Here is a 27,625-nt window from a genome sequence, read left to right on the forward strand (position 1 = left end):
ATGGTAGTACCTCCTGGAATCGTGCTGGGTATTATGTTGGCAAACCAATCACAAAATAGTGTCTCTGACTTCCAGAGAGCTCACAAGCCAGTGGCAAAGGCCAATGCCTGCCCCACCACCCCACCCAGCTGGCTCTCTCTGCCTTCCAAGTCAGGCTATGATGAGGATGATGATGGGATAGTAATCAGGTGCTCTGGGAGCCCAGAGATAGGAGATAACTGGAGGGGAGTCATCAGAAAGGGTGAGACTACCACGGTGGGTAAAAGTGCCTCTGTATTCTGCAACACAGGACACAGAAGTAACTGCAGAGCAAAGGCAAGGAGGAGGCAGAGAATGAGGAGCCACAGCTCTGGAGCAAAAGCAGGAGTTAGTTTAGCAGTCACACAAACCTGGCTTCACTGCTTATTAACTGTGTGACAATGAGCCACTTACCTCTCTGACCCTCAGTCTCCCCATCTGACTAATGTGTATTAATAAAACATGCCTCCTAGAGTTGCTATGGTTAAGTACATGGCTGTAAGTTAAGTACATGGCTGTATGTAAGCACCTAACACATGCCTCTGAGTTCAATAAAATGACAGATGCTATTATTTCTCTACGGTGTATTCAGGGAGGAATAGTAGGTAGCTGTGGTATGCTCTCTACTTTTTTTTTACAGTATCATAGAAAGGAGAATACAAGACCAGAAACAAGTAGTCCTCAAAAAAAAGCTTTCTGAGTGCAAATAAGCAATGAGCTGGGACTTTCCCACGGTACTTTTTTCTCCCCCAAACTCTTCAGTTAATAGGTACTCTATATTTGCTCTAACCAACCAGGCGAGGTGATGGGTTTACATAGGCAGAGTGTGTGATGATCTCTGCTTACTAAGTATACCCAAGAAGGAGACCCAAGTCAGGCTTCACTTCCAGAGGGAGGTGCACAGAAGGCTGTTCTGGAAGCAGGCTGAGACAAACGGAAAGCACTCTCATCCAAATATTACGACAACTCAGAGTCTTACAAACATTGTTAAAGTTTCATGAGTCAGTAAGCATTATCTTTCCCTCCCATGTTTTTATTAGACCATAAATCCAGTTCAATTTATATTCTTCCAGGATTACTGTGTTCTAATCAAGTCCAGAGTGTCACTTATTCCTAAGCTGTCTATATTGCATGTCACCCAAGTCCATTTGGATAATACCAGTCAGGCTACTTACGTGTTTTAGTAGCTAAAAATTAGATTTGGCCAACTAGAAACACTAAAAACATTATTATAGTCCTCTAAATAACGCAAATCACTCTTTTTTCATTGGAGCCAAATGTCTGAAAGTCATAACCCACAGTTTTTTCTTACTCTATAGTTCATTCTACCTTTAGAAAGTCATGATGACATTCTGAAGTCAAACTCAAGGGATTTCCATTGTAAAGAGGTTACAATTCTGGTTGTCTGACTAAAAGAAACTAAAAGAAACCTTGTATAGGACTAACTTCAGAATGCTTTTGTTTTCTGTTCTCAAGAACGAAGGTGCTACCTTTCTTACTAAAAATGCTGTTTCAATCATATCATAGAAGCGAATTTCCCACCTTTTCTAATAATTTTTGATCCAGAACTGACAATCACCCGAATCTCTTTCTAAAATATTAAAAGTTTCCTTACATGCACATATTTTCATCATCCCTCCCCTAAAGCATGTATGTCATGTGTGTGTATATATATATACACACACCCATACATACGGATTAACAGCAGCAAAATAATAGCTTTTCCTGTACATATGACAGTGTTCTGAGTGTTTGACAGGTATTAACTCACTGAATACTCATAACAACCCTATGAGGCAGGAACTACTATCCCCATTTAAAGATGAAGAAAAGGAGGCACAAAGAGACCAGGTAACTTGGCCCAGATCACACAGCTGGAAGGGTCAAACCCAGACCCCACCCCAACCCCATGTTTTTTTTTTTTTTTTGTTTTGTTTTTTTTTACTTCGAGACAGAATCTTGCTCTCTTGGCCAGGCTGGAGTACAGTGGTGCAATCTCAGCTCACTGCAACTTCTTCCCCCTGGTCTCAAGCGATTCTCCTGCCTCAGCCTCCGCAGTAGCTGAGATTACAGGCCTGTGCCACCATATCCGGCTAATTTGTGTATTTTTAGTAGAGATGGGGTTTTGCCATGTTGGTCAGGCTGGTCTTGAACTCCTAACCTCAAGTGATCCACCTGCCTTGGCTTCCCAAAGTGCTGGGATTACAAGCACAAGCCACTGTGCCCAGTCCTAACCCCATGTTCTTAACCACCTCACACACTTGGGCCGAAAGATGTGAAACCTGGTGACTTTGCCATCTTGGACAAGTCGTTTCACCTCTTTATACCTCATTTTTCCTCACAAGTAAAATGAACATGTTGAGTATGTGATCTCTTAGATTCTGAGTTCCATGGCCCGTGCCCATGAAAAACTGCAAAAGAGTCCCTCATGGTCGTATGTTCTGCAAGCTTTCATATGATTTTACGCTGGTTGGGGACAACAGATTTCTAGACTTCTCCCCATCTAGTTATCCTGATGCTGCTTTGGCTGGGTTCAGATATCTTCAGTGCTAAATCCAACTGCACTTTTTGTTCTTTATGTTGCTCAACTCTGAGGCTGGTCTAGGACTCTGCAGGCTCCTCTCCCATTCTGAGCCTGGCTCCTCCCACTCCTGGGCTAGCCCTCTGCCCTTTCTGCTTTCTACTCCACAAACTCTTCCTGGGTGACCTCACCCACATCCACAGCTTCAAGTATTTTGTAATTTGCTAACAAATTTATATTCAAGACCTAGTCCTGGCTGGGTACCGTGGCTCATGCCTGTAATCCCAGTACTTTGGGAAGCCAAGATGGGTGGATCACCAGAGGTCAGGAGTTTGAGATCAGCCTTTACTAAAAATACAATAATTAGCCAGGCATGGTAGCTGGCGCCTGTAATTTCAGCTACTTGGGAGGCTGAGGCAAGAGAATCGCTGGAACCCGGAAGGCAGAGGTTGCAGTGAGCTGAGATCGTGCCAATGCACTCCAGCCTGGACCATGAGAGCAAAACTCCGTCGCAGGAAAAAAAAAAAAAAACAAAAAAAAAACCCTAGTCCTCTTCCCTCGCTCCACCTGCCTATGAGCTACTACACTTGGAAATCTAAAGTGTTTAAGATAAAGTCATCACTTTAGATACCTGTCCCCTGCCTTCCTTATTGTACTCCTTGTCTCCATGTCTCTCTCCACCTAATTTCCCAGAAAAATTCTTTTCTACCTGCCCCCATACTCTGACTCTTACTCTCTTATTCTGTATTTTTTGCTCCATCCTCACCATCTTTCCTTCCATTTAGACCCTCATCTACTACTCATTTAAGTTTCCATAACTACCCTCGCTGCATTAGTTCTGCCTGCCTTTGGTCAAAGGCCCATAATGTAGCCAGATCTTTATAAAGATATAATCACATCAAAGCCACATCTCCACTTACAACTCTTAAATGGCACTGAGGATAAAGTACTTACAAGAATCTTCTCAAATTCTCCTTCGGCTCTGTCATTTCCCTTTGTTCATCTCTGTACCACTCCAAACAGCCCTGAACTAACTACCGTTTCCCAAAAGGTCTGCATTTGCCCACTGGGCTGTTCTTTCGGGGACGCGGGCTTCCCACAACACTCACCTAGCCATCTCACCTCATCTTGCCCTCAGACCCCTCCTCCTCCACCCTTCTCCGCCTGGCCATCCCATACTTGCCCACCTCTTTTCCAGGTTCATGCTCCATTCTGTACCCTCTCTGGTGTCTTACATAGACCCCTAAAATCATAGCATTTATAACACTGGTCAGAGATTACTTTATAGCTCTGCAAAACTAGCAGGTAAGTTCTTTGGGGCAGGATCATATCTCTTTTGCCTTGAACCATCGAATTCATTGTCTGGAAAAGAGAATGTGCAATGAATGAATGCTGTTAAATGAATATGTAGACAATCCACAAACTTATACAGACCTAATTGTGTACCACAGAAGGATCCAGCTTAAAATAAAGAATCACACTGAGTAAAATTATTTCCAGTATCAACATGCCTTGCTTTACCACTTTTAAATTTAATTTTGTATTTCCCAGGTAAGTAGTAGATGAGGATCTGAATGGAAGTAGGGATGAACGTTTTATTTCTATTTGGCTATAAAGTTTTATTTCCCATCAACCAAAAGTCTTAATTTCTAAAGCATCTCAGTCATCCTCCCTTATGGCACGCACTTAACGTATTTTTACATCATTATACCATCATTACAGCTATATGTAGTATTTCAAATATTACCTAGTGGCCGAGGGCAAAGGCTTTGGAACCAAACTAATTGGACCTGAATCCTGACTCTACCACTTAGTAGCTGTATGATCTTGAATTAGTTATTTAACAAGCTATCGAAGCTTGCTTCCTGTCTGTAAAATGGAGATTATAAATGAAACCACTTTATATTATTATTAAGATTGGAGTTTAAACAGTGCGTGGCACATAGCAAATGCTCAATAAATGTTAGTAATTATTAATTATTTTTATCTCTTCTAGTAGACCATGAACTTCTGAAAAGCAAGGACAGCAGAAGTATTCATTTCCAGGACCACATGTCCCCAGTGCCTTGCACAAAGTAACATAGTAGGCTAATGTTTGCCGAACAGATTAATATAATGAAGTATTCATAGCAAAAAAGTACATTAACAATTATGATGGCTGGTATGAACAGAATTGCTCCAACAATTTGGAATCCTGTGGAGAAGAGCGACTACCCAGAACACCAGAAGTTCCCCCTGCTTCTGGAGATTTGGAAGCTCATTTAACCTCCATGGAATATACAAGACTCACAAAGAGAGGGCAGCTGAATGACAAAGAAGACTCGTGTGGGCCTGAAGAGCTGGCTGGCTGAGCCTTTGGCCTTTCCCTTAAGAAGCTACAAGAACTTGGGGCAGGAGTTTCATCTCTCAGGCTGATTAATTTCCTCTTTTGATTAACAGGGAGTATGACTGTGATTACTATTTTGCTTTTTGAGGTAGGGTCTCACTCTGTGGCCCAGGCTGGAGAACAGTGGTATGACCTCAGCTCACTGCAGTCTCTACCTCCCAGGCTCAAGCAACCCTCCCACCTCAGCCTCTTGAGTAGCTGGGACCACACATGCGTGCCATCATGCCCAGCTAATTTTTAAAAGATTTTTTTTTGTGGAGACAAGGTCCACTAAGTTACCCAGGCTGGTCACAAACTCCTGGGCTAAAGTTATCCACCCACCCCAGCCTCCAAAGTGCTGGGATTACAGGCATGAGCCACAACATCCAGAAGAAATGTGATATCTAATGACCCTCCTAGCCACTTTGGGAGTCTACAGAATCAGCAGATGAAAAATTAAGCCAAGAAAGGTGCTTCTGGAGTAAAAGAACAATATGAAAGTCAACATAGGAAGCATCAGAAATTGTATTACATGGGATTATTGAGTATTGGCAACATTTGAAACATGACAAAAAGCAAGATTTCTAAAACATGCTTAGGATGAAAAGATCTAAACTTGTAAAATCAAAAGGAAAGCAATGCGGGTGTCCGCTCTAGGTTTCTATTTAATTCCCGTTAGCCCATAAGTTTCTTGAGGCAGGTTTCTATTTAATTCCCATTAGCCTGTAAGTTTCTTGAATGTGCCTTGATAAGTGGCAGTGTTTGGCAAAGCTGTTCAATAAAAATACAATTATTCTGTATCTTTTTTCTGAGTACATAAACATACATTTATTCTGTATCATTTTTCTGAGCGCATGGCTAAACTATATTTCCCAGGCTCCCTTGCAATTAAATGTGGCCATATAACTAGCCCTCAAGTAAAGAATGTGAGAGGAAGGGATGGTGTCATTTCCAGGCTAAGGTATCTTAAAAGTGGGTGTGCCCCATCTACTCTCTCTCTTTTGCCCCTTCTGTAAGCTGAAACAGGTTACAATGGCAAGCTATGGGATGGTGGAGCTATAAGATAGGGGTATGGAAGCCAGAATCACTGCATGGAGGAAAGCCATCTTCCGACCAGAAACATGAATTTTACACTATTATATGAGCAAGAATAAACCGTCCATTGCTTTTGAGCCATTATATATTTGCAGGCCTATTTGTTACAACTGCTAACATTAGCCTAATGGATACAGGTGTTGAGCACGTACCAATGAGCTAACTCACATTTGTTGATTGTTAAATGAAACAGAATACCCATTAAGGTAAAACTCTGTAGGAAACAAGATAAATAAGATGAGGCTCCTCTTATCAATGTACTGACCAACTAATGGTGGGAATAGACTCATGCTAAGCATGCCTGCTGCCAAAGTTTGAAACCAAAACATGATGATTTGTTTGGGAAGGAGAAGATGGAAATGGCCTCACAGAGGAGATGACATTTGAGCTGAGCCCCAAAGGTTAAAAAGGACTTCAAGCAAGTCAGATGGGGTTGGAGACTGCAGACCCAGGAGAAGGCAGTGTGCATTTGCTCACTTTCAACCTTATCATTAAGTCTCTCAAACTTGGTGAGCAGACTGCGAGTTTATGTGCACTCGCTTTCCTTCCTGGGTCTGGCATCAAACAAACGACTCTTTGTTTATACAGTACACTCATTAACCCTATTGCTTTTTTAAATGTAAAAAGTTTCACGATGAATGTTCTTAAAACTTGCATAAGTGAATAATGAATCATAACTCTTTTCTAATAAAATTACTGAAAAATAATCTTGATACAGTTCTGTTACTTACAATAGTCAAGGAGCCATATACTCTTAGGAAAGAACAGGTTCAACTTAGGTTTTGACAAGATCGATTAAGTGTGTAATAGTCACTGGCTTACAAAACGGAACAATAAGCCTCCAGATTTACATGAACATTTCCTCTGTAAAAGGAACATCAGACGTTTAGACTTCAGTAAAGATTTTCTACAGCCCCAGTTCATAGCCAAGTGGCCCTAAAGCCTCAGATAGCTAAACCACTTCCTCCAAAAGTCTGTGAGTCCCTTTATCTGAACACAGGGTACCCATGGAGCAGGGACTGGGGAAGAAGACAGTACAAAGAGTGGAAAGTATTGCAGCTGCTTGGGTGGTGAGAAAGGAAGTAGGCGTCCCAAGGCTACCGTGAAGCAGGCAAGAGACAGTCTGCAGTGGTCTTCCAAATGCTAACTCTAGACTGTTTCATCCATGTCCCCAGGTATTTACTTCAATAAAAGGGCAAAACAACATCACTGGGCAGACAGGATTTCATTTCAAAAGACTTCAGCACAGTGCCCTCTTAGACTTGAGAGAAGAAGCAACTCAGGCGACCTCCCTCTTATCAAATACCAACTGAATTCTGATTCAGAAACAAAATTCTTGTGACCCCCCCACGCCAGTTTACCCCAGCTCTTAGTTCTTATTCCCAAAATCAGAGGGGAAAGGACGAGGGGTTGCTGAGGCTACCTTAAAAGTAAAGAAACTCTTAAGACTGCTGGAATAATTGTCCCCTTAAACCTAAGAAACACTGCAGCTGCCAGTCAACACTACCGGTCTGTGAACACAGCAAAATGCGGGCACCTGCCACCCGGCATCTGGGGGTTCTTTTATTTTTTGGTAAATGTGGCAGGAAAGACCCAGAGAGATCAACTGCTTCATGGGGAAAAAAAGGGAAGCCCCAGGGAAGAGAGACCAGAAGCATCGTGCCTATCCTAGGATACTTTGTGTGTCTCCTCTCTATGCACTGAAAGGGCTCTTTGTGTCACACACACACACACACACACACACACACACACACACACGGCGAGTCTGTGTGATTTACTGGGAGGAGGGGCAAGAAGGGTGATTTTATTATCCCTCCTCCCAGAGAGTCCCAGCACATCTCTGCCTGGGCCTAAGCTTGGTGGCCTCTTTCTGGCCCAGTCCTCTCCGCCCGTGGCCGCAGAGATATGAGAGGGGAGGAGTCCAAACAAAAACAGCCACGGATCTAGGGAACTAGAGAGGAAATCCATCGAGGGAGCCGGAAAGGAAGGAGAAAGGAGCTTGAGGGAGCAGAGGGGTGGGGGACAGAGGAAGAGGACGGAAGCCTCCAGCACAGGGGAAAGGGGAAGGATGGGTGGGTGGTGGCACAGGAAGAGTGAAGGGGAGGATGGGGGAAGTGCAAGGGAGGTGCCAGAAATAGGCAGGAGGATGGGTTGGAGAAGGCGACCGCCGCCGAGGGAGGAGGCAGAGAGGTGGAGGAGTGGGGCAGGGGTTGGGTGGGGAGGGAAGCAGCACGGGGCATCAATTATTAAGTGATTACATCATCCCCGACATTAAAACAACACACACAGAGCCGGTCCCCGCGGGGGGCCCCGAAAGGAGGGCGGGGGCGGAGTCTGGGCCAGCCTCGCCCCCAAGCCAATTCCTATTTTCACCCGGCGCCCGCTTGCGGGCGAGGAAATGGGGCCCCCATCCCCGCGCTGCCTCGGGGCCGCACCCCGCAGGGGTGTCCTCCGGTGCAGCCGCGGGACCGCGAGCGCCGACTCCCTGGCAGCCCCGCCGAGCGCCCGGGCTGCCAAGGGACCGCAGCGCAGGGCCCCGCGGCGGGGGCGGCAGGGACGGCGTGCGCTGGGGCGCCGGCGGCCGGGCGTCTCCGCAGCATCCCCGCGGCCTCCCGCGGCGCATCCCGCCGCCTGCTTACCTGCGCGGCGCTCAGGCTCCAGAGCCCATTCACATGGTCCTCTCCCCGCCCTCCTCCGGCGCGACTGAGGCGGCTCCGGGAGCTCCCCGGCGGGCACGGGAGCCGGTGGGCCTTCCGAGAGCAGCGAGGGGGCGGCGCCGGGGTGTCCCCGGCCCGGCGGCCGGATCCCTCCCAGGCGCTGGCGGCGGCCGCCGGGCGGTGCGGAGCGGGCGGTGGCTTTGTGTGCGCACGGGCGGTCCTTGGTGCGAGGGGAGAAGCGCGGCGCGCCTGGGCGGGAGAGGACGCGCTGCTCGCAGGGCAACCTTGCTTCTGCTCTGGCCGCTGGCTGGCGGGAGGGTCTCGAAGGCCTTCGGCTCGCGGCGACCCCTCCTCCTCGCCCGCGGCAGCCCCCTCCTCGCCGGCTCCGCTCCTGACAGATGGCGCAAGTGCAACGACGCGCCGCCGCCACCACCGCGGCTGCTCGCTGCTACTCTCGCTGATGCTCGGCCCCTCCAGCTCCGGAGGGGAGCGAGGAGGAGGCGGGGCGCGCCCCGAGAGTGGCAGGCCCCGCTGCCCTATCAAAGAGCCCCTTGGGAGCTGCGGGCCGCAACCATTGGCGCCTGGGGCGTGGGCGGGACGGCAGTGGGTGGGGCCGCAGAGTGGGTTGAGCGTTACTGTGGCAGCGGGCATCCCAGGGTGCGTGCGGTGCAGGGTGTGCAAGAGGATGCGAGGTTGGAGGAGGAGGTCTGTGTGTTTTTAAGGATTGTGTGGAGTTGTGAGGTGGCGGGGTAGGACAGGAGAAAGAGCGAAGAGTGTGAACCGCAGTTTCTGATTTGCGGAAGGATGCAGCTGCTGCTGAAGATTGGCACCTGCCATTCCCCCAAAACCACGGGAACATGCCTCGAGACAGGACTGTCTTGCCTTTCTGGTGTCTTTTCATCTGAGGGTGAGAGGATGAAATGGAAAATTGTTTGGGCGGTGATAGCAGCGTTTTCTTTAATCAAACTGAAAAGAGTGCTGAGCAAAGTAGAATCCTATCACTGAAACGTGGAAACGCACAACAAATAATAGTGAGGAGGAAAAGGTGATTGGGATCATATTATCAGTCCCCTATTTCTGGGACACTAATTTATATTTCTTTTCTAGCAAAAGTCTGGAGGAAGTATTACTGAAATGGGGGGAGGGGCCAAGTGGTGACTAAGGAACCCGAAATCACGGAGATTTGTTCTTTCATTTCCCCCAAAACGATCTTGTTTAATTGTAGCCATTGATTGTCTTTGGTTTCTCATGACATTCAAACTTCTCATGTTTTTCCCCCTTCACTGAACTTGAGCTTTTGCTCAGATTTTCCTTGATGAAATAAGTGCCGGCTTAGTGTACAGTTGGGAGTGCATCGGTCTTTATTTCCTATCCAGCTTTTCTATGGCAGGATGTAAGTTCATAAAAAGAAACACTTTGGCTTCCTGATTTTCTTTATAGGTAATTCCTGTTTACTGAAAGTTCTGCTTTAAGGCATACTTAGAATCGTTCTCCTTAATGATTTTGGCAAGAACCCTACCTTTCCCCCTCAGCAAATCTAATGTTCTAAGAAATTATAAGTGAATCAGCTTCTGCTTCTGTGCTCAAAATCTATAATATTGCCTTTCCAGCCCACTACTTGTTTTTATTGCAGTTTTAAAAATCAGTCCCTTTTGATGACTTTTTTCTTTTTATACACACTACTGTTTAAGAAAAGTTGCTAACATTTATTAAATGATCTGCATCCTATGGAGGAGGAAACTGAGAAAAATAGAAGTTAAGTAACTCAAGGTGATTGTATAGGGTGGTTACTTTTTTTTTTCTTAAACAAAATGACAAATTAAACCATGTTTAAATTGTGCCTGGTAATTCCATAATCCCAAGAAATGGAACCATAGCTAGGACTAAGATATTTCCATACAAGAGAAAGCCAGTTTCGTTTAGCCAAGAACTGCTTATCTCAAGAGCAAAGGGTCTTGGTCCTCAGGGCTAGTCCACAATGGCTGTTCTGGGTTTATTTGGATTGGGATGCAGAGGCAGTTGTGTAGAGCAATGATTCTCAAACTTTGAAGTGTATCAGAAATAACTGAAAGGGCTTGCTTAAACATGGATTGCTGTGTTTAACCCCACGCCCCAGAAGTTCTAATTTAGGGGATTTGGGATGGTGCCTAAGAATTTGCATGTTTAACAAGTTCCCAGGTGATGCTGATACAGCTGATCTGGAGACAACACTTTGAGAACCACAGTTCTAGAGTTGGGCTGTCAAAGGTAAACACTAGCCACACAAGTATTAAGTACTTGAAATGTACTTCAGTACTGGAAATGTGGCTACTACAAATTAGGATGTGCTGTAAATGTAGAAGATGTATTAGATTTTTAAGATCAAGCATGAAAAATGGAATGTAAAATATCTCATTTTAATATTGATTACATGTTAAAATAATAGTCTAAATGTACTGTGCTAAACAAAACATATTATTAGAATTAACTGAATTATTTATTTTACTTTTTAAATGCATCTACTAGAATATTTTAAATAACCTATGTGGCTTGAATTATATCTCTATCAGGCAGCACTGGTCTGGAGTTGTTTCTGATTCCAGTGCCACAGTGCACTGTTGGGAGCGCCTTGATGAAGCAAGTCACTTACCCTGTTTGAACCTTAGTGTCTTCATACGTAATATGAGAGAAATAGTAAAACTGATCTCAAACTATTCCTGACAGACTAAGTGTCATATGCTTTCAGAGAAACCACTCTTAGGCTACAGACCTCCTTGAAATTTCATGTTTAAATCAATCTATCTTATGCTAAATCTGGAATAGGTGGGGTAAGTCCTCTCTCTCTCTATATATATATATCTTCAAGAGGAGTCACTTCTTAGTGTCTGCAACTCTAATAGCTTCTTGATCTAATTAGTGGACAAAAAGAAGAAACAATGTGATTAAAATGACTGATTAACCTGCTCCCATCAAGACTTCATTCTGTTTTTTGTAATTCTTTCCTTACCTACTTTTTTAATCTGTTGCCTGTCTTAAATGTAGCTTTAAATGGATTTGTACTCCTCAGGAGGGTTTGCTAATGGTCTGAACAAGTATATAGATCACTGCAAAAGATTGGGATACTATTGCTCCTTTTGATCTATTCTGCTGGTCTCTACCAAGAACTTGATTAAAGATCCGCGACGCCATCCCTGGCCTCCACAAGGGAAGTGATATTGTCTTCCACAACCACCAGTTTTATTTTCTTATGAGTAGCTTCTATTATACAAATTAGAATATAGGCACTGCTCTAGAACTTCTCTTTGATTTTATTGATATTGTTTACATATTTTTTATTTTTCTAGTTCTTTTGCCTTAAAGTTTCCTCTTTCTAGTCTGGCTTTCTTTAACTTGTCTCATCTGAATCTTATCTCTTGCTTTTAAAGTAACTTTTTTTTAATTTTTAATTTTATTGTCTAAAACATTTTCTTGTCTTATTATTTCATTTCAGTTTTAATCTTCTCTTAAATGTCAATTCAACAGCAACGCATATGGCAAGGGCAAAAACCCTTGATATAGAGTTTCCACAAATCAACAAGAAAATAAAGATGAACATTCGAATCGAAAAATATATGCAAAGAAAACAAAACTCCGAATGGCCAGTAAATGTGATAGGAGGTTCAACTTCATTTACAACCAAAGCAAGGCAAAGATATAGTTTGTTCTAACTACCTAGTTGGCCATATAGGAAAATGGATACCCATACCCTACTAGTGGGATTGTTAATTGGTACAATATTGCTGGAAGGCAATTTAATAGCATTTAAAAAATGTATTCATTTGACTTAGCAATTTTACTTCTGGGAAAGAATGGAACAAGTTTGCAAATACACACACACACACACACACGCACGCACGGTGGGAATAATTGGAACATTGTTTATAATAGTGAAACACTGAGAAAAGTTCATTAATAAGGGATTTGGTATGTAAATTATATCTATAACAGAATACTGTATAGCCATATGATTTTGACACTGCCATTTATTTATTTTTGTGGAAAGATTTTCACAACAAATTAAGATTAAGAAGAGATAATAAATTAGTATTGTGTTTGTATGTGTATACATGTATGTTTATATATGTGTGCATATTAATACACATATATTTTCATTATTTTTCAACATATATATGTAAATTTTCATAGAAAGCAATACATACACAAAAATTTTAATGGTAATTTTCTCCAAGTAATCATATTATAGGTCATTGTTTTTTATTTTTTATCTTTTTCTTAATTTTCTCAACTTTTTACATGGGACATTAATTGTTATTAGAAAAAACAATAAAAACTTATTTTAAACTTGTTTCTTTTTTTTGCTGCCTTATTCCTTTTTTTCTTCCTCTTCCTCCTGTCTGCTGTTTTTCCTCCCTTTTGAAGCAACATTGCTCCCAGGGTGGTATTCAGGAACCAAGACTAGGACCAGAGGGAGGCCTTCTGCTTCCATCCACCCACAGCTGTCCTTCTTGTTTCTGGTGGGTCTTCTGGGACTTGCAAGAATGGTTCTTGTAAAACTTAGTTTTGAGGCCAAGCATGGTGGCTCATGCCTGTAATCCCTGTCCTTTGGGAGGCTGAGGCCAGAGGACTGCTTGAGCCCAGGAGTTTGAGACCAACCTAAACAACATAGCAAGACCCCATCTCTACAAAAAAATTCAAAAATTGCCAGGTGTGGTGGCATACCCCTGTGTTCCCATCTACTTGGGAGGCTAAGCTGGGAAGATTGCTTGAGCCTGGGAGGTCAAATCTGCAGTGAGCTCTAATTGTACTTCTGTACTCCAGCCTGGTTGACAGAGTGAGACCCTGTCTCAAAACAAAACAAAATGAAACAAACAAACAAAAAACCCTTCACTCTGAGAGTGGTATATCACTAGTAAAATGACCCCAGAGCTAACCTGTCTGTACTTGGCATATTTGGTTCACTATTTACCTCTTGCTTCTGATGCCTCATATCAAGTCCTTATATAAAGAGCCACATATTTTTATATCCAGAATCTTTAGAGCATAACCAATGGATTTAGGGCATTTTGGGTCCACAGCTTGCTATAAGCCAGCAGGAGATGGTCCTGGAAAAATCTCACGTGGGCAGGACATTCCATACAACACCCCAGCCTGAACTCAGAAAGGAGGTCAGGTGATATTAAACCCGCTTTTGGAAGGAAGAGAACTGCTGCTCTTCTGAAGCTGAGATTCTGGCCCTATTTTTCTACCATTGTCTCTCTTGTTAAATTGTGTCCACACTGGACAGCTGGTCCTACTGGCAGGCCACAGCAGAGCCCTCTTGGCATTTAGCTTTCCAGCTCCCTTCTCTCTTAAAAAGATGGAGGGTGGACTGACTAGACAGGAGTTATTAGGAACATGGCTGTAGAGCCCAGGTACACTGGATCTCTGTTGGATGCTCTCAATGTGTCAGGGTCAGTACTGGGCAAGCCAGGCATGTTGGGGAGGAAGAGAGGCCTCTGTCCTAACTAGACCACAAGGAGGGTGAATGGGGTGGCGCTGACTGAAGATGCACTTCTTTGATTCTTTGCCCAACTCCCCAAGGGAGGCTTGGATTATTAGCTTGCGAAGTTCAAGTGTCTGAGAATGGGTCTTAGTCAACCTTGAGTGTCTAGATGGAAACCCTTCTAATTTCATAGAGTTATCTTCCAACACACCTCCTGCAGGGACCCTGTAGGACCCTAACAAGGGAGGCTGTTCTGCCATAAGATGGCCTGTCCCTTTCTTCTGCATACTAACTACCCATACCTCTCACTCTGGCCCTTTCTCTACTTCTCACTATCCTCTATTTCCTAGCTCTACTCAGTGCAATGATGGTATTTGAGACTCCTCCTGTGTGGGGGAGCCAATAGAATGCCCCACCCTAGTACAGATAACTGGATCAGAAGCCTTTGGACTCTCCTGTTTGCAGAAACAGATTGGTTAGGCCTGATCTTCTTCAGGTGAGCTGACCCTGACTTGACACTCCATGGGAGACACTCGACAGTGGCACTGTGAGGCCAGCAGATGCTTTTTATTTTGTTTTGTTTTTTATCTGATAGAGCTCCTAGAGTATGCCCTCAATGATTCATTTATTTTCCTGGTCATAGCTTCTTGTAATCCTAAAAAAAAAAAAGATAAGATCTCAACTTTCTAATTAGTTTAGTGATCTACATATGTGTGAAATGTGGACTTTATGACATTTATCTTGCTACTTTCCTGAATTCAAATATTCTATCTGTTAGGTTGTCAAGGGAAAAAGTGAACTGAAGGAAGAGGAAATTATTGTATCAGTCAAGGTTCTTGGTTGCAAGCATCAAAAACCTATGTCTGACTGGGAGTGGTGGCTCATGCTTGTAATCCTAGCACTTTGGGAAGATGAGGCAGGGGGATCACTTGAGCCCAGTAGTTCAAGACTAGCCTGAGCAATATGATGAAACCCCATCTCTACAAAAAGTACAAAATTAGCCAGACAAGGTGGTGTGAGGCTGTAGTCCCAGCTATGTGGGAGGCTGAGGTGGGAGGATCACTTAGGCCTGGAAGGTTGAGGCTGCAGTGACCTGTGATTGCACCACTGCACACCAGCCTGGGCAATGGGGTAAGACCCTGTTTCAAAAACAAAACAAAATGACAACAACAAGGACAAAATACAAAAACCAAAACAAAGAAAACCATACTGCATCTAATTTAAGCAGAAAATGAATTTATTAGGAAGCTATTGGTTGGCTCATAGCATCAATTGGAAGACTCCAGAACCAGGCTCAAAAAAAGAAAAAAAAAAGAGGGAATCAGGAATCACTACCCAGGGGCACAACTGAGAGCTGGACACCTCTGCTGGTGTTCTCATCCTCTCAGAGACTTGCCACTGCCAAGGGGCAACACCACTGGATGTAGATTCCAAGCTGTCTCTTCATCCTTGTGTCACTTGCTGGAGATTCAGATTCCTAGGTGGTAGCATCCAATGCACTGACCATACCCCAGCTGCCAGCCAGGGTGGGAGGGAGTTGGGGGACATGAGGCAGAGGAGGGGCAGGGAGATTTGTATTTTTTCAGCCTCTGTGAGAAATGGTCAGGCCTTGCCCTACCCAACTCAGATAATGGGACTCTCCCCACTCAAAAAAAGGGAGATGAGATGCTGGGCTAGAATTTAAAAATGACAAATGCCCATTGCAATTAGTCATCCCAATTCTCTCTGAACCTCAGTGATCCATGATTGAGTGTCTCTATTCATTTAACAGGAATTTCTCCTTTTCCAGTCTGTCCCCTGGCAGGAGAATGACAGGCTAGGCCCACGCTTACATTCCCTCAGAAAGGTACACAATATTTGTTGAACATAATGTTTAACATGAATGATCTTTTACCTTTTATTTATTCTACATTTCCAAAGGAAGCGTTAATTGTCTCTGAGAATGAATGCCAGTATTTAAGACATGTCATGTAGGGATGTGAAGCTTCTCAGGAATGGGAAGATAGATGAGTTTTTTATGCTTTCTCCTACCTTGAGAATCTGCATAAGAGGTTCTGTAAGTCTTCCTTCCTTCCTGCTTATTATCCTTCTTTATGTAGGAAACACTGTGTGGCTACCCAGCTCACAGTGATTCCTATTTTCTGGGACTAGCTCCTATTACCCAGGAGTGGGCTCCTAGAGGCTATGTCTATATGAAGTGACTCTGTAGTACCTCATCCTTGCTGATATGGTTTGGCTGTGTCCCCACCCAAATCACATCTTGAACTGTAGTTTGCGTAATCCCCACTTGTTGTGGGAGAGATCCGGTGAGAGGTAATTGAATCCTGAGAGCAGTTATTTTCATGCTATTCTTGTGATAGTGAGTAAGTTCTCACGAGATCTGATAGTTTTATAAGGGGGTTAACCCTTGCTTGATTCTTATTATCTCTCCTGCCTCCTTGTGAAGAAGGATGTATTTGCTTCTCCTTCCACTATGATTCTAAGTTGCCTGAGGCCTCCCTAGCCCTGTGGAACTGTGAGTCAATTAAACCTCTTTCCTTTGTAAATTACCAAGTCTTGGATATGTCTTTATTAGCAGTGTGAGAATGGACTAATATACCAGCTATAGCCAAATGACCAGGGATAGACACTTATCCGTGAATGAGCCAAGTATTATTTACCAAGAATTTGAAAAATGGATAAGAGAGATACAGAGCTAGGTATATTAACCAGCTAAACCAATTGGTAAACTAAAACCAACTGCTGTAACAAACAATCCCCAAATCTCAATGGCTTTGCATAACAAAGATTTGATTCTCTCTAAAGTCACAGTCCATTTGGGTTTTGATGGACAGTTATTCCCAAAGTGATTCAGGGACCTAGGCTCCCTTTAACTGAGATTTTATTGGATTCTATTTAAATAACTGGGAAACAAGAAAAGAAAGAGAATTGCATGGCAGATTTGGGAGGTCAGGTCTAAACGTGTCATATATCATTTTTGATCACATTCTCTTGCCCAGAACTAATCACATAGCCACACCTGTAGGCATGGGAGCTGGGAAATGTAATCTAGTGGTATTCCCAGGAAGAAAAGGAAGTGGCTTTGGCAAGTATCTAGCCTGTGTGCCACATTGAGAGATGGTGAAAATTGAGCAGTGCTCTGGGGAAACAACACATAGATATACATTTTACATAGATACAAAAAATGTTTTACATAGATATAAAAAAGAAAAATTTAAGATAATATTAAAACTTGGAAATAATTTCAGCTATCCTTATCTAAATTTCATGTTGGCTATTGCTTTACTGATTTGAACAGCATTACATTTTTGTTTGTGTTATAACGTTGCAGTCCTCATCAAGTCAGACACTAGGAGGGCAAGAGATATTTTTGCCAGGGTACATGTCAAAAACCACTAATTTTAAGTTAGCATCTATCCGTTGATAATATGTGAAGGGCAAAACTTCTTTATTGAGGAATCTTAAATGCAATTTTTGTTGCTTATAGATATTAACGTTTCATCCTCATGGGTATACTTTGAAAATCCCTTAGTCCACTTTGCTCTTCACACACTCCCTATTGTCTCCAGATTTGTGGAAACAGATTCTGGGTCAGCTATACTGAGGTGGAAGATGAGAGGAAATAAACACTTTCTACTAAGTCTAAAAAAGAATTGAGTCTATGTTAAGGCACTATTTATTGCAAGTCTCTCCATTTATTTAACTAGTTGTCTATTGATGGATGTATGAGATGTTTCCAGTCTTTTGTGACTACAAAAATACTGAAATTCTTGTCCTGAAACATCATTTTGTACATTTATATATATATATATCTGGTTACCTTGAACATAAGAACACATGTATTGGCTAGATATTAGGACATCTGTGTGAGTTCATTTTGAATATTTTTAAGTCTTTTCATATTTTATAATATATAATCTATGTTTATGTATGTATGTATGAATTTATCTATATAAATATATGTATATTTTTACGTAGAAATATTTTGTATATATATGAAAATATCTGGGACTGGCTGTCTGAACCAAAAAAAGCAGAAACAGTTACTTGGGATGTGTAAATTTGACAAGTACAGGTATAGAAACTCAAATCTCTGTTACATATTAGAGGTTTAATTTTTCTAGCTTGCAAATCAAGGTCAGTCACTCAATGGCAGACAGAAAAGATTTCAAATAGACTTAAATTATTCATGAGCTTATAGAAATCAAGCTCATTTTATGCCAAGAGAATCAAATTTACTAAGAATGGTTTGTTGAAAAATCAGAAAATATTTCATACAGAAGCAAAACTGAAATTTATTTCAACTTGCATTTAATTTATCATTTATTTTAATGAATTTTTCCCCCAAAGTCTTTCTCTCTGTCTCTCAATAAAAAGAGAAACATTCAATTTCTATTCAAAATTGATATTAGACAAAGACATCCTTTTCACCACTAATACTTAACATTATTCTGAAAATTTTAGTAAATGCAGTAAGACAAAAAGAAGAAACCATAAATATGTGACAAAAAGGTGACAAAATTCTATTATTTCCTATTAATGTAATTGTCTACCTGGAAAGACCAAGAGAATCAATCGAAACACTATTAAAACTAATAAATGAATTCAACATGGAGCCAATTGGCAATGATCTTGAGATTGGGTTCTAAAAACAGAGAGGTGAGAGTTATGCATAGTCAAAATCACCTTTGAAAATTATCCTAATTGCCCCTGAAGTACTGTATGCATGGGGGTTTTATATGCAACTGTAGATGCTATTTCTGTATAGATATATAGAATATATAGTAATTTGCAGCATGTAAGAGTATATACATAAAACAACTTAACAATGTTAATTTTTGCATGCCAAAAACTTGTGTGTGAATCTACTATTATTTGTTTATATGGGAAATGCCACAGACAAAAAGAGTCAATAACTTCCTTATATATCTAGTTAGAAATTATAACTTTTAAAGTTCTTTGATTACAATGGCAACCAAAAATAAGTAGGGGTCATATCTTGGTTTGGGCTCTCCTGGCAGTGGACCCTGAGACAAAGATGAGTGTTACAGTTGTTTATTGAAAAGTGAACCCAGGAAACCCAGTCTGGGAATGAGGGTAGGAAGAGAAGAAAGTCCACAGATGGCATATTATGAAGCCAGTACTCACTCCTGGGGGCAAATAGAGTGCCACCTCACTGAGTCACCTCTGGGAGATACTATGAGTATATGTCACAGTCATTCTAGAATAAGGCAGAGGAAGCCGAGTGTTCACTCACTGTATTAGTCAGTGTTCTCCACAGAAACAGGACACACATATGTATATGATTTACTATAAGAAATTGGTTGGCTCATGAGATTATGGAGGCTGAGAAATCCCATGATCTACTATCTGCAAGCTGGAGACCCAAGAAAGCTAGTGATGTAGTTCTGAAAACAAGAGGGCTCATAGTATAAATCCCTGTCCAGGGCAGGAGAAGACTGATGTTCCAGCTCAGCAGTCAGGAAGAGAGAGTGAATATCCTTTTCCTCCATCATTTTGTTCTATTCAGGCCCTCAAGGGATTGGATAATGCCCTTCTATATTAGAGAGGGCAATCTGCTCTACTCAGTCAACTAATTCAAATGCTAATTTCACCTCAAACGCTCTCACAGACACACAGATACAGAGCTAGGTATAATAATGTTTAAACTGGGTACCCCATGTCTCTGTCAAGCTAACATGAAATTAACAATCATACCCACATAATTCCCCATTGTTATTGATTAAAGGCTATTTCTAGGTACATAAACTCCAGATTTCCAGCTTACCCTGCTAACAGGCCAAGTATGTGACTATGGCCAGAAAAGATCCCTCATAGAGTGCAGGGATGCTTTGGAAGCGGTTCCTGGCAAGTGGGACGGTATTTGGTAAGTCAGTCACTGGCAGAGTCTACCATGTTAACCCAAAAAGAATAGGATCTACATGTAAAAACCACACACTTTTACTGAGAATCATAAATAAAAAAGATTTAAATGGAGAGATGGACCACGTTCCTGGGAGAAAAGACTTAATAATGTTAAGATTTCAATTTCCCCAAATTAAAATATAAATCAAATTCAATTCCAATTAGAATTCTACTGGGTCTTTTTTTTTTTCTTTTAAGTTTATCCGGAAGGAAAAAATGAATAAGAACAGATAAAAAATTTTTGAAAACTTGAATGCAGTCAATGTTACCCTTGAGAATTCTTTAAATAATGAGAGGGTATTGCCCTTACCAGATGATAAAATAGAGTGGTACTGGCGCACAGACAGGTAAAGACAAGCACAGACATCCTAAAGATTGCAAGAACATATCCAAATGTTTAAAAGTGTATAATATGTATTACATATGACATTTCATATAAGCGATGAATGAAAGGAATATTGAATAAATATTGTTGGGATAAGTTAAACCTTACATCGTGTCATATAGTAGAACAGATTCTATGTGAATTTAAGATTGAAATGCAAATAAAACAAAAATATTAAGCTACCAAACAGAATAAAATTAGGGTGAATATCTGTGCACTCTTAGAATGGAATATAGTCCTGCCTAAGCTTGACACCCAAGATAGAATCTGAGAGGCAAGAAATGTTAGAATTGAGCACATAAGAGTGCAAACAAAACAGAGTAAAAGACAAGAGGGAAATGATTAATATACTTAATACATACAGTGCTTGAAATTATTGAAAATCAACAAGGAAATATTAAAACACCAATAAAATTTTTAAACTGGGCAAAGTAGCCATTCACCCATTATTTAACTAGTATTTCTTGAGAGGCTGTTTTATGGAAGGCATTGTGCTAGGCAATAAGTACATGCTGGTGAGTAAAATGACTGCTGTCCCAGAGTTAGAGTCTAATAGGCAAGGCATAGCTGATAAGAAACAAATATAGCTGTAATTACAAACTATCATAAGTACTATGAGGGGATCAAATAAGGTAGAGTAACAGAGAATCCAGAGAGAAAGTACTTTGATAGAGTGGTCAAGAAAGGCCTAAGCTCTTAGGATGAGAAGGAGCTTGCCAGGTAAGAGGGTGGGAAGTGAGAAGACCATTCCAGTAAGAGAAATCAGCATGTGCAAAGGCCCTGGGGTGGAAAATGTTTAGTGATGCAAGAAACAGAAAGGAGGCCCAGGTGGACAGGGAGAGGGGAAGCAGAGTGGTAAGAAATGAGCTTGAAAAGATAGATAAGGGTCAAGTTATGCAGAGCTTTCTTGGTAATGATAACTAGTTTGAAACTTTAAAAATTATGGAAATCCAATGAAGGGCTTTAAGCAGAAAAATAACCTTATCAAATTTTACATTTAAAAAAATGTTCTGTTAATGCTGCATGAATAACAGATTGGAAGGATGTAAGTATGAACAGGGTGGTCAGATGAGAGATTGTGCTGGGTTCTAGACTAGTCTAGGTGGTGTTGACTGTGACTGAGCTTTGTAGAGGGAGAGGAGCAGATGGGTCAAGATACATTTTGAATGTGAAACCTTAAACCATAAAAACGCTGGGAGACAACCTAGGCAATACCATTCTGGACATAGGAATGGGCATTCAAGATGAAGATGCCAAAAGCAATTGCAACAAAAGCAAAATCTGACAAATGGGATCTATTTAAAGAGCTTCTGCACAGCAAAAGAAACTGTCAACAGAGTAAACAACCTACAGAATGGGAGAAAATTTTTGTAATCTATGTGCCTGACAAAGATTTAATATTTAGCATTGATAAGGAACTCAAACAGATTTACAAAACAAAAAACAACCCCATTAAAAAGTGGGCAAAGGACATGAACAAACACTTTTCAAAAGAAGACATACATGCAGTCAACAAGCATATGAAAAAAAAACCTCAACGTCATTGATCATTAGAGAAACGCAAATTAAAATTGCAATGAGATACCATCTCACACCAGTCAGAATGGCTATTACTAGAAAATCAAAAAATAACAGATTGGCGAGGTTGTGGAGAAAAAGGAATGCTTATACACTGTTGGTGGGAGTGTAAATTAGTTCAACCATTGTGGAAAACAGTGTGATGATTCTTCAAAGATCTAAAAACAGAACTACCATTTGACCCAGCAATCCCATTATTGAGTATGTACCCAAAAGAATTTAAATTATTCTATCATAAAGGCACCTGAACATTTATGTTCACTTTGACACTATTCACAATAGCAAAGACATGGAATCAATCTAAATGTCCATCAATGGTAGACTAAATAAAGAAAATGTGGTACATATACACCATACAATACTATACAGACATGAAAGAGGATGAGATCATGTTCTTTGCAATGATCCATCTAGTGGATGGAACTAGAGGCTATAATCCTTAGCAAACTAATGCAAGAACAGAAAACCAAATACTGCATGTTCCCACTTATAAGGGAGAGCTGAATGATGAGAGCACATGGACACACAGAGGAAAGCAACACACACTGGGGCCTACCAGAGGGTGTGGGGTCAGAAGGAGAGGATCAGGAAAATAACTAATGGGTACTAGGCTTAATATCTGGATGATGTCACCATCTGTACAACAGACCCCTGTGACACAGTTTACCTATGTAACAAACCTGCAGGTCTACCCCTGAACTGAAAGTGAGAGTTTAAAAAAAGATATATGTTGGAAAGAGAAACAATAGGACTTGTTTGTGAGTGGGAAAGGAAGGTGTGAGGGAGCAACCAAGAATGACCTTCAGGTTTCTGACCTAAGCAGCTCTGAAAATGGTGATGACATTTTCTGTGACAGGGAGGTCTGGGAGAAAAGCAGAGAGAGCTGATGTTTGTGTTAGAACACGTTAAATTTGAGGTTCCTGAGATACATTCAAGAAGAGATATTATTGTCAGTTGAATGTATGAGTCTGGAGCCTGTGTAGCGGGGGGAAATTTGGGTTGGAGTTATAAATAACATAATTAATATCTGTCGTAACTAAAGCCATGGGAAACAAATGAGCTCATTTAGAAAGAGGACCTAGGACTGGGTCATGAGAGGTCAGGTAGAGGAGAAGACTAAGAGAGAACAGATAGAGAGGCAAAGAGAAAACCAGTCAGATGTGGTATCTGAGAAGACATGAGGAGAGTGTTTTTAAGAGGAAATGGTAGATGTTGTCAAATATTACCCAAAATCCAGGGAAATGAGATTAGAAAAATGATCGCGGGATTTCGTGACGTGGAAGTCATTGGTAATTGGTGGGGGAGTGGGCTAAGACATCAAGGAATGGTGAGGAAGTGGACACAGAGAGTACATGACCTTTTCAAGAGGTTTAGTTCTGAAGGAGTGCTGCAATAGGCATGGCTTTAGACCAAAACACAATAGTCCACAAACAAATGAAAAAGCACTTCACCACATGGAAAAGCAAATTAAAGTAGAAAATGGAAATCTATTTTATTATTTTATTGATATGGAGTCTCGTTTTGTCACCCAGGCTGGAGTGCAGTGTCACGATCTCTGCTCACTGCAACCTCTGCCTCCCAAGTTCAAGTGATTCTCCTGCCTCAGCCTCCTGAGTAGCTGGGACTACAGGTACCTGCCACCACATGGGGCTAAATTTTATATTTTTAGTAGAGACAGGGTTTCACCACGTTGGCCAGGATGGTGTCGGTCTCTTAACCTCGTGATCTGCCCACTTCGGCCTCTCAAAGTGCTGGAATTGCAGGTATGAGCCACCGTGCCTGGACAATCTTTTTTAAAACATCTATCAAATTGGCAAAATACTGGATATTTTCAAAGTTGGGGAGGGATGTCCTCTCCCCAAACTACTATGAAGAAATTGTAAATTTATATAACATTTTTGGAAACTTAGCTTTGTATTAACCATTTTGACTCAGCAATTTCATTCTTAAGAACACATTTGAGGAAACAATCATGGATGTGTGCAAAAACAGCTGTATTTTTTTGTCTCAGTATCATGTATGATAGTGTAATATTGGAAAACAACTGTGAAAGCCAACAATGAGAGACTGGCCATGTTATAAAATAAATGGGACTTATGGTTCTCATATAACAAGAAGACTAGATGTAGGCAGTTCCTGGCATTGGTTAGTCTTCTCAGTGGGGCCATCAAAGACCCAGGATCCTTTTATGCTTCTGCCTTCCCACCTAGCATGTTGGCTGTTCATCTAAGGACTCATCCCTTCATGGTTGCAATATGGCTGCCACAGCCACAAGCTTCTCAGCATGAAAAGGCCAGAAGTGGCAGAGGGTTGGCCCAAGGACAGCTGGGCAAAAAGAGACCTTCTCCTTTATACACCTCTAGCTTTTTACCAGAAGCAGAATTTCTCAGCCAACTTCCTCTTAAGTCTCATGAGAAAGAATGAAAGAACGGGATCATGTGTGCGTTTCTACGTGGACTAGAGGTCAGAACCATCTTTCTTGATATCAAAAGTTCTCTGACGAATGTCTGAACAAAATGAGGGATTTGTTGGATAAGCCACTGTAGAGGTTGCCAGTCTCCATCTCATGACACTGGAGCCAGTGCACGTTCCCCGTCCCACGACACCTCTGCTCTGATGCCTGTCCCTGAATGCCTCTGTCTGTGCTCTTTTATCTCTCAGCATTTCTGACAGGGACTCTGCAGACAGGCTCTCTGCTTCTCTATTCTAGACAAATCTATGCGCCGTTAGTTCAAAGAAGAAAAGCCAAACTGTTATATCTTCTGTATTGCCCCCAGAGTTCCAAACACCAAAAAAGCCAGCAAACCCTAAATGTTTGATGAGTGCTTCTAGTTTGCAGCCAAGCTATTAACATTTCAATACAACTTGAAGTTTATTGAAATGTGTGTATTAGTCATACTCATCTATACAATGAATCTATCTCTGCGACCTTTAAAGAAAAAGCCAATAAATCCGGATTATATATTAAATGCCTTCATATGTTGCCAGAGCCCACACTGGAATAAAGAAAAAATATATACCTATTTTGTTGTTGTTGTTTTGCAGTGAAGTCTTGCTCTGTCAGCTAGGTTGGAGTGCAGTGGCATGATCTTTGCTCACTGCAACCTCTGCCTCCCAGGTTAAGCAATCCTCATGCCTCACCCCTCTGAGCAGCTGGGATTACAGGTGTGAGCCGCAATGCTAGTTTTAGTATTTTTTAGTAGAGATGGCATTTCACCATGTTGGCCAGGCTGGTCTCAAACTCCTGACCTCAAGTGAACCGCTGCCTCGGCCTCCCAAGGTGCTGGGATTACAGGTGTAAGACACAGCACCCAGCCCCACCTATTTTTCCTGAGGCATCTTTAGGCTAATTATTCTTATAGTTCAATTTCTATTTGTTTGTTTGTTTTTGTTTTTTGCAATGCATATACCCCTATGAGTTCATAACTCAGAGAAAAGTTACTGAGGACACTGCTGTGGTTCAATCAATCTATAGATTTCAATATTTCTGGGAAAGTATTGCCAGAATGTAAGACAGGCCAGGCAATACTACTATGGAAAATATTTGATTTTTAAAAATTATGAGAAAGTCCTTACTTTGTGCAGGATTTGGCTACCAGAAAAGCCCAGAGTAAATGAAATTACTTCAGAAATAAGGTTTTACAGATGACTACATCATATTTACGACAACTAGCAGAGTAACCAGGTTTACTCTTGGGATTCTTGTTAACGAGAAGCCGTACATGAATTTGATTATTAATTCATTTGGGATTTCTCCTCTCCTTATCTTCTATCTTACAATGCCCAATATCTTAATTTTTTCCAGCCTCCTAGTCTTGGAGTTCTGCCTACACTTCTGGTAAATCTTTTAAGACTCAGCATTGCTCCAGGATTTATTCTTTCGAAATCTATTAAGAGGGTTTCCTCTTCGCTAACCCCATGGTGTGTGTTCTTTCTTTCTTTGTGTTCCCATAGCTATTTTCACTATGTCTTTCAAGTAGCACAATGCAGTGATGAGGAGAGGGAAACTGGCTGAGAATTTTGAAGATTGGAAAATTGGGTCGATGCCAAAAAGTAGGAGTCTGTGTTCCCTTTTTGCTCATTTACTTGTTCAGGTCACCGAGGACTGGAAAGGCTGAAGCTGAAACAGATAGGACGGTTAGCTTTTGTCAACAGAAGCAAGCAAAGGCATAGGTTTGCACATTTCAAGCAGTGTTGTGGCTATGTAATATGATGAAAGAGAACTCTCTCAGACAGCGGATCTGTGAAAACTGATACGTGGGGAAACAGCAGATCATTGCGAAAATTTTTAAAAAGATTCTTATTATTTTAAGTCAATCTCTGATTCCTCCTCGTTTACTTTCCAGTTCATGGTTTTCTACCTCGTCTATCGTCTCTTGTCTTCAGAAAAGAGGATCTCGGCTTTCTATTTAACTGGATACTCATTAAGTCTCAGCCCGCAGCAGCAGGATGCCTTCCCCATCCAAGAAGGAAGGGCTCCAGCCGGGAAAAGGACAGAGAGCTTCGAGAGAAGCCTGGAGGCAGTCGGAGATGGACCTCGGCAGGGGCTGCACTTTGCAAAGCTGCTTTTCCCTCTTGGAGGAGAAAGAGGAGGATCAGAGGGCTGAAGTTCCCTCTGAGCACTTCTAACACCTACTTTGGACTTTATCCCTACCAAATAAGACTGTAATGTGCAGTTGGCATGCCCATATTAGTTAATTCAATTGGAAAAGAAGAAAAAAAAAGACCTACTTACTCACAAGATTTAGAAACAAAAGCCCAGGACTGTGGCAGCATAAGGACCAAGTGATCATAACTGCCATCGTCTTCCTTTCAAATGAAATGTAATCGTATTTTTGCTCACACATGCTCAGGGAATTTCTGGCAAGATACCCAATTAACTACTGTCAATGATTACCTCTGGGGAAGGGTCCTAGGCCAATAGCAGGCTGCAGGGAATTTTACCTTTTGCTTAATACCCTCAGTTCTGTTAGAGCTTTTAATAAAATCTGTATGTCATTTTTATTTTTAAAAACTAACAATTCAGCTTTTAAGCTATTGAATGTTCTAATTTTTAAAATGAACTACTTTGTTACTTAACATAAAGATAAGTGAGATAAACAGAAAGGTGTAAAAGAAATATTTTTTTCTAGAGTTTCCGCTCCTCTATTCCAAGACTCAAAGGCCAGATATATTCATTCAGATAGAAAGATGGACAATGTGATGGGCTGCTTAGAAACAGGAGAATTTGAATTTGAACACAGTGCTACAAACCTGAATGCATTTTATTAGATTTCTTCCTCTTCTTTCTTTTTCTGTTCCTGGTTTTTCCTAATTTTCTTTTGATTAGCAGTATGGCCTTCCTATAACAAAGAGGAGTTTCAGGCCTTGCTTTCCAGTATCCCATTGTTTCCCTCAGTTCCCGAGGCAGCCATCTCACCGGACTGCATGAATGGTTTTGGTGAGATTTCTTCTCTATGTTTCAATTTCTGCATGTAAATTGAAAACTAAAAAGCACCTGGGTTAGACTGAACAAAGGCTTGAAATAGATGCATCCCCTTCCATTTGGAGCCCTGAATAAAAGTCATGGCTTAGAAGAAGGAATGGAAGAGAAGAGGGAGAGAAGGAGAGAAGAGAAACA

General features: G+C 41.6%; 1 protein-coding gene across 1 annotated transcript; it reads left to right on the forward strand.

Annotated features, from left to right (window-relative positions):
* LOC118152952 (uncharacterized) lies at positions 1 to 27,111 on the forward strand. Its single transcript, XM_078370898.1, has 3 exons — positions 1 to 241; positions 8,251 to 9,361; positions 26,352 to 27,111. Exons 1-3 carry the CDS (start codon positions 1 to 3, stop codon positions 26,416 to 26,418), a joined length of 1,419 nt encoding a protein of 472 aa, XP_078227024.1. The 3' UTR covers positions 26,419 to 27,111.
* Positions 27,112 to 27,625: the final 514 nt, after the last annotated feature.

This window comes from Callithrix jacchus, chromosome 4 (genome assembly GCF_049354715.1).
Source record: "Callithrix jacchus isolate 240 chromosome 4, calJac240_pri, whole genome shotgun sequence".
Classification (NCBI taxonomy): domain Eukaryota; kingdom Metazoa; phylum Chordata; class Mammalia; order Primates; family Cebidae; genus Callithrix; species Callithrix jacchus.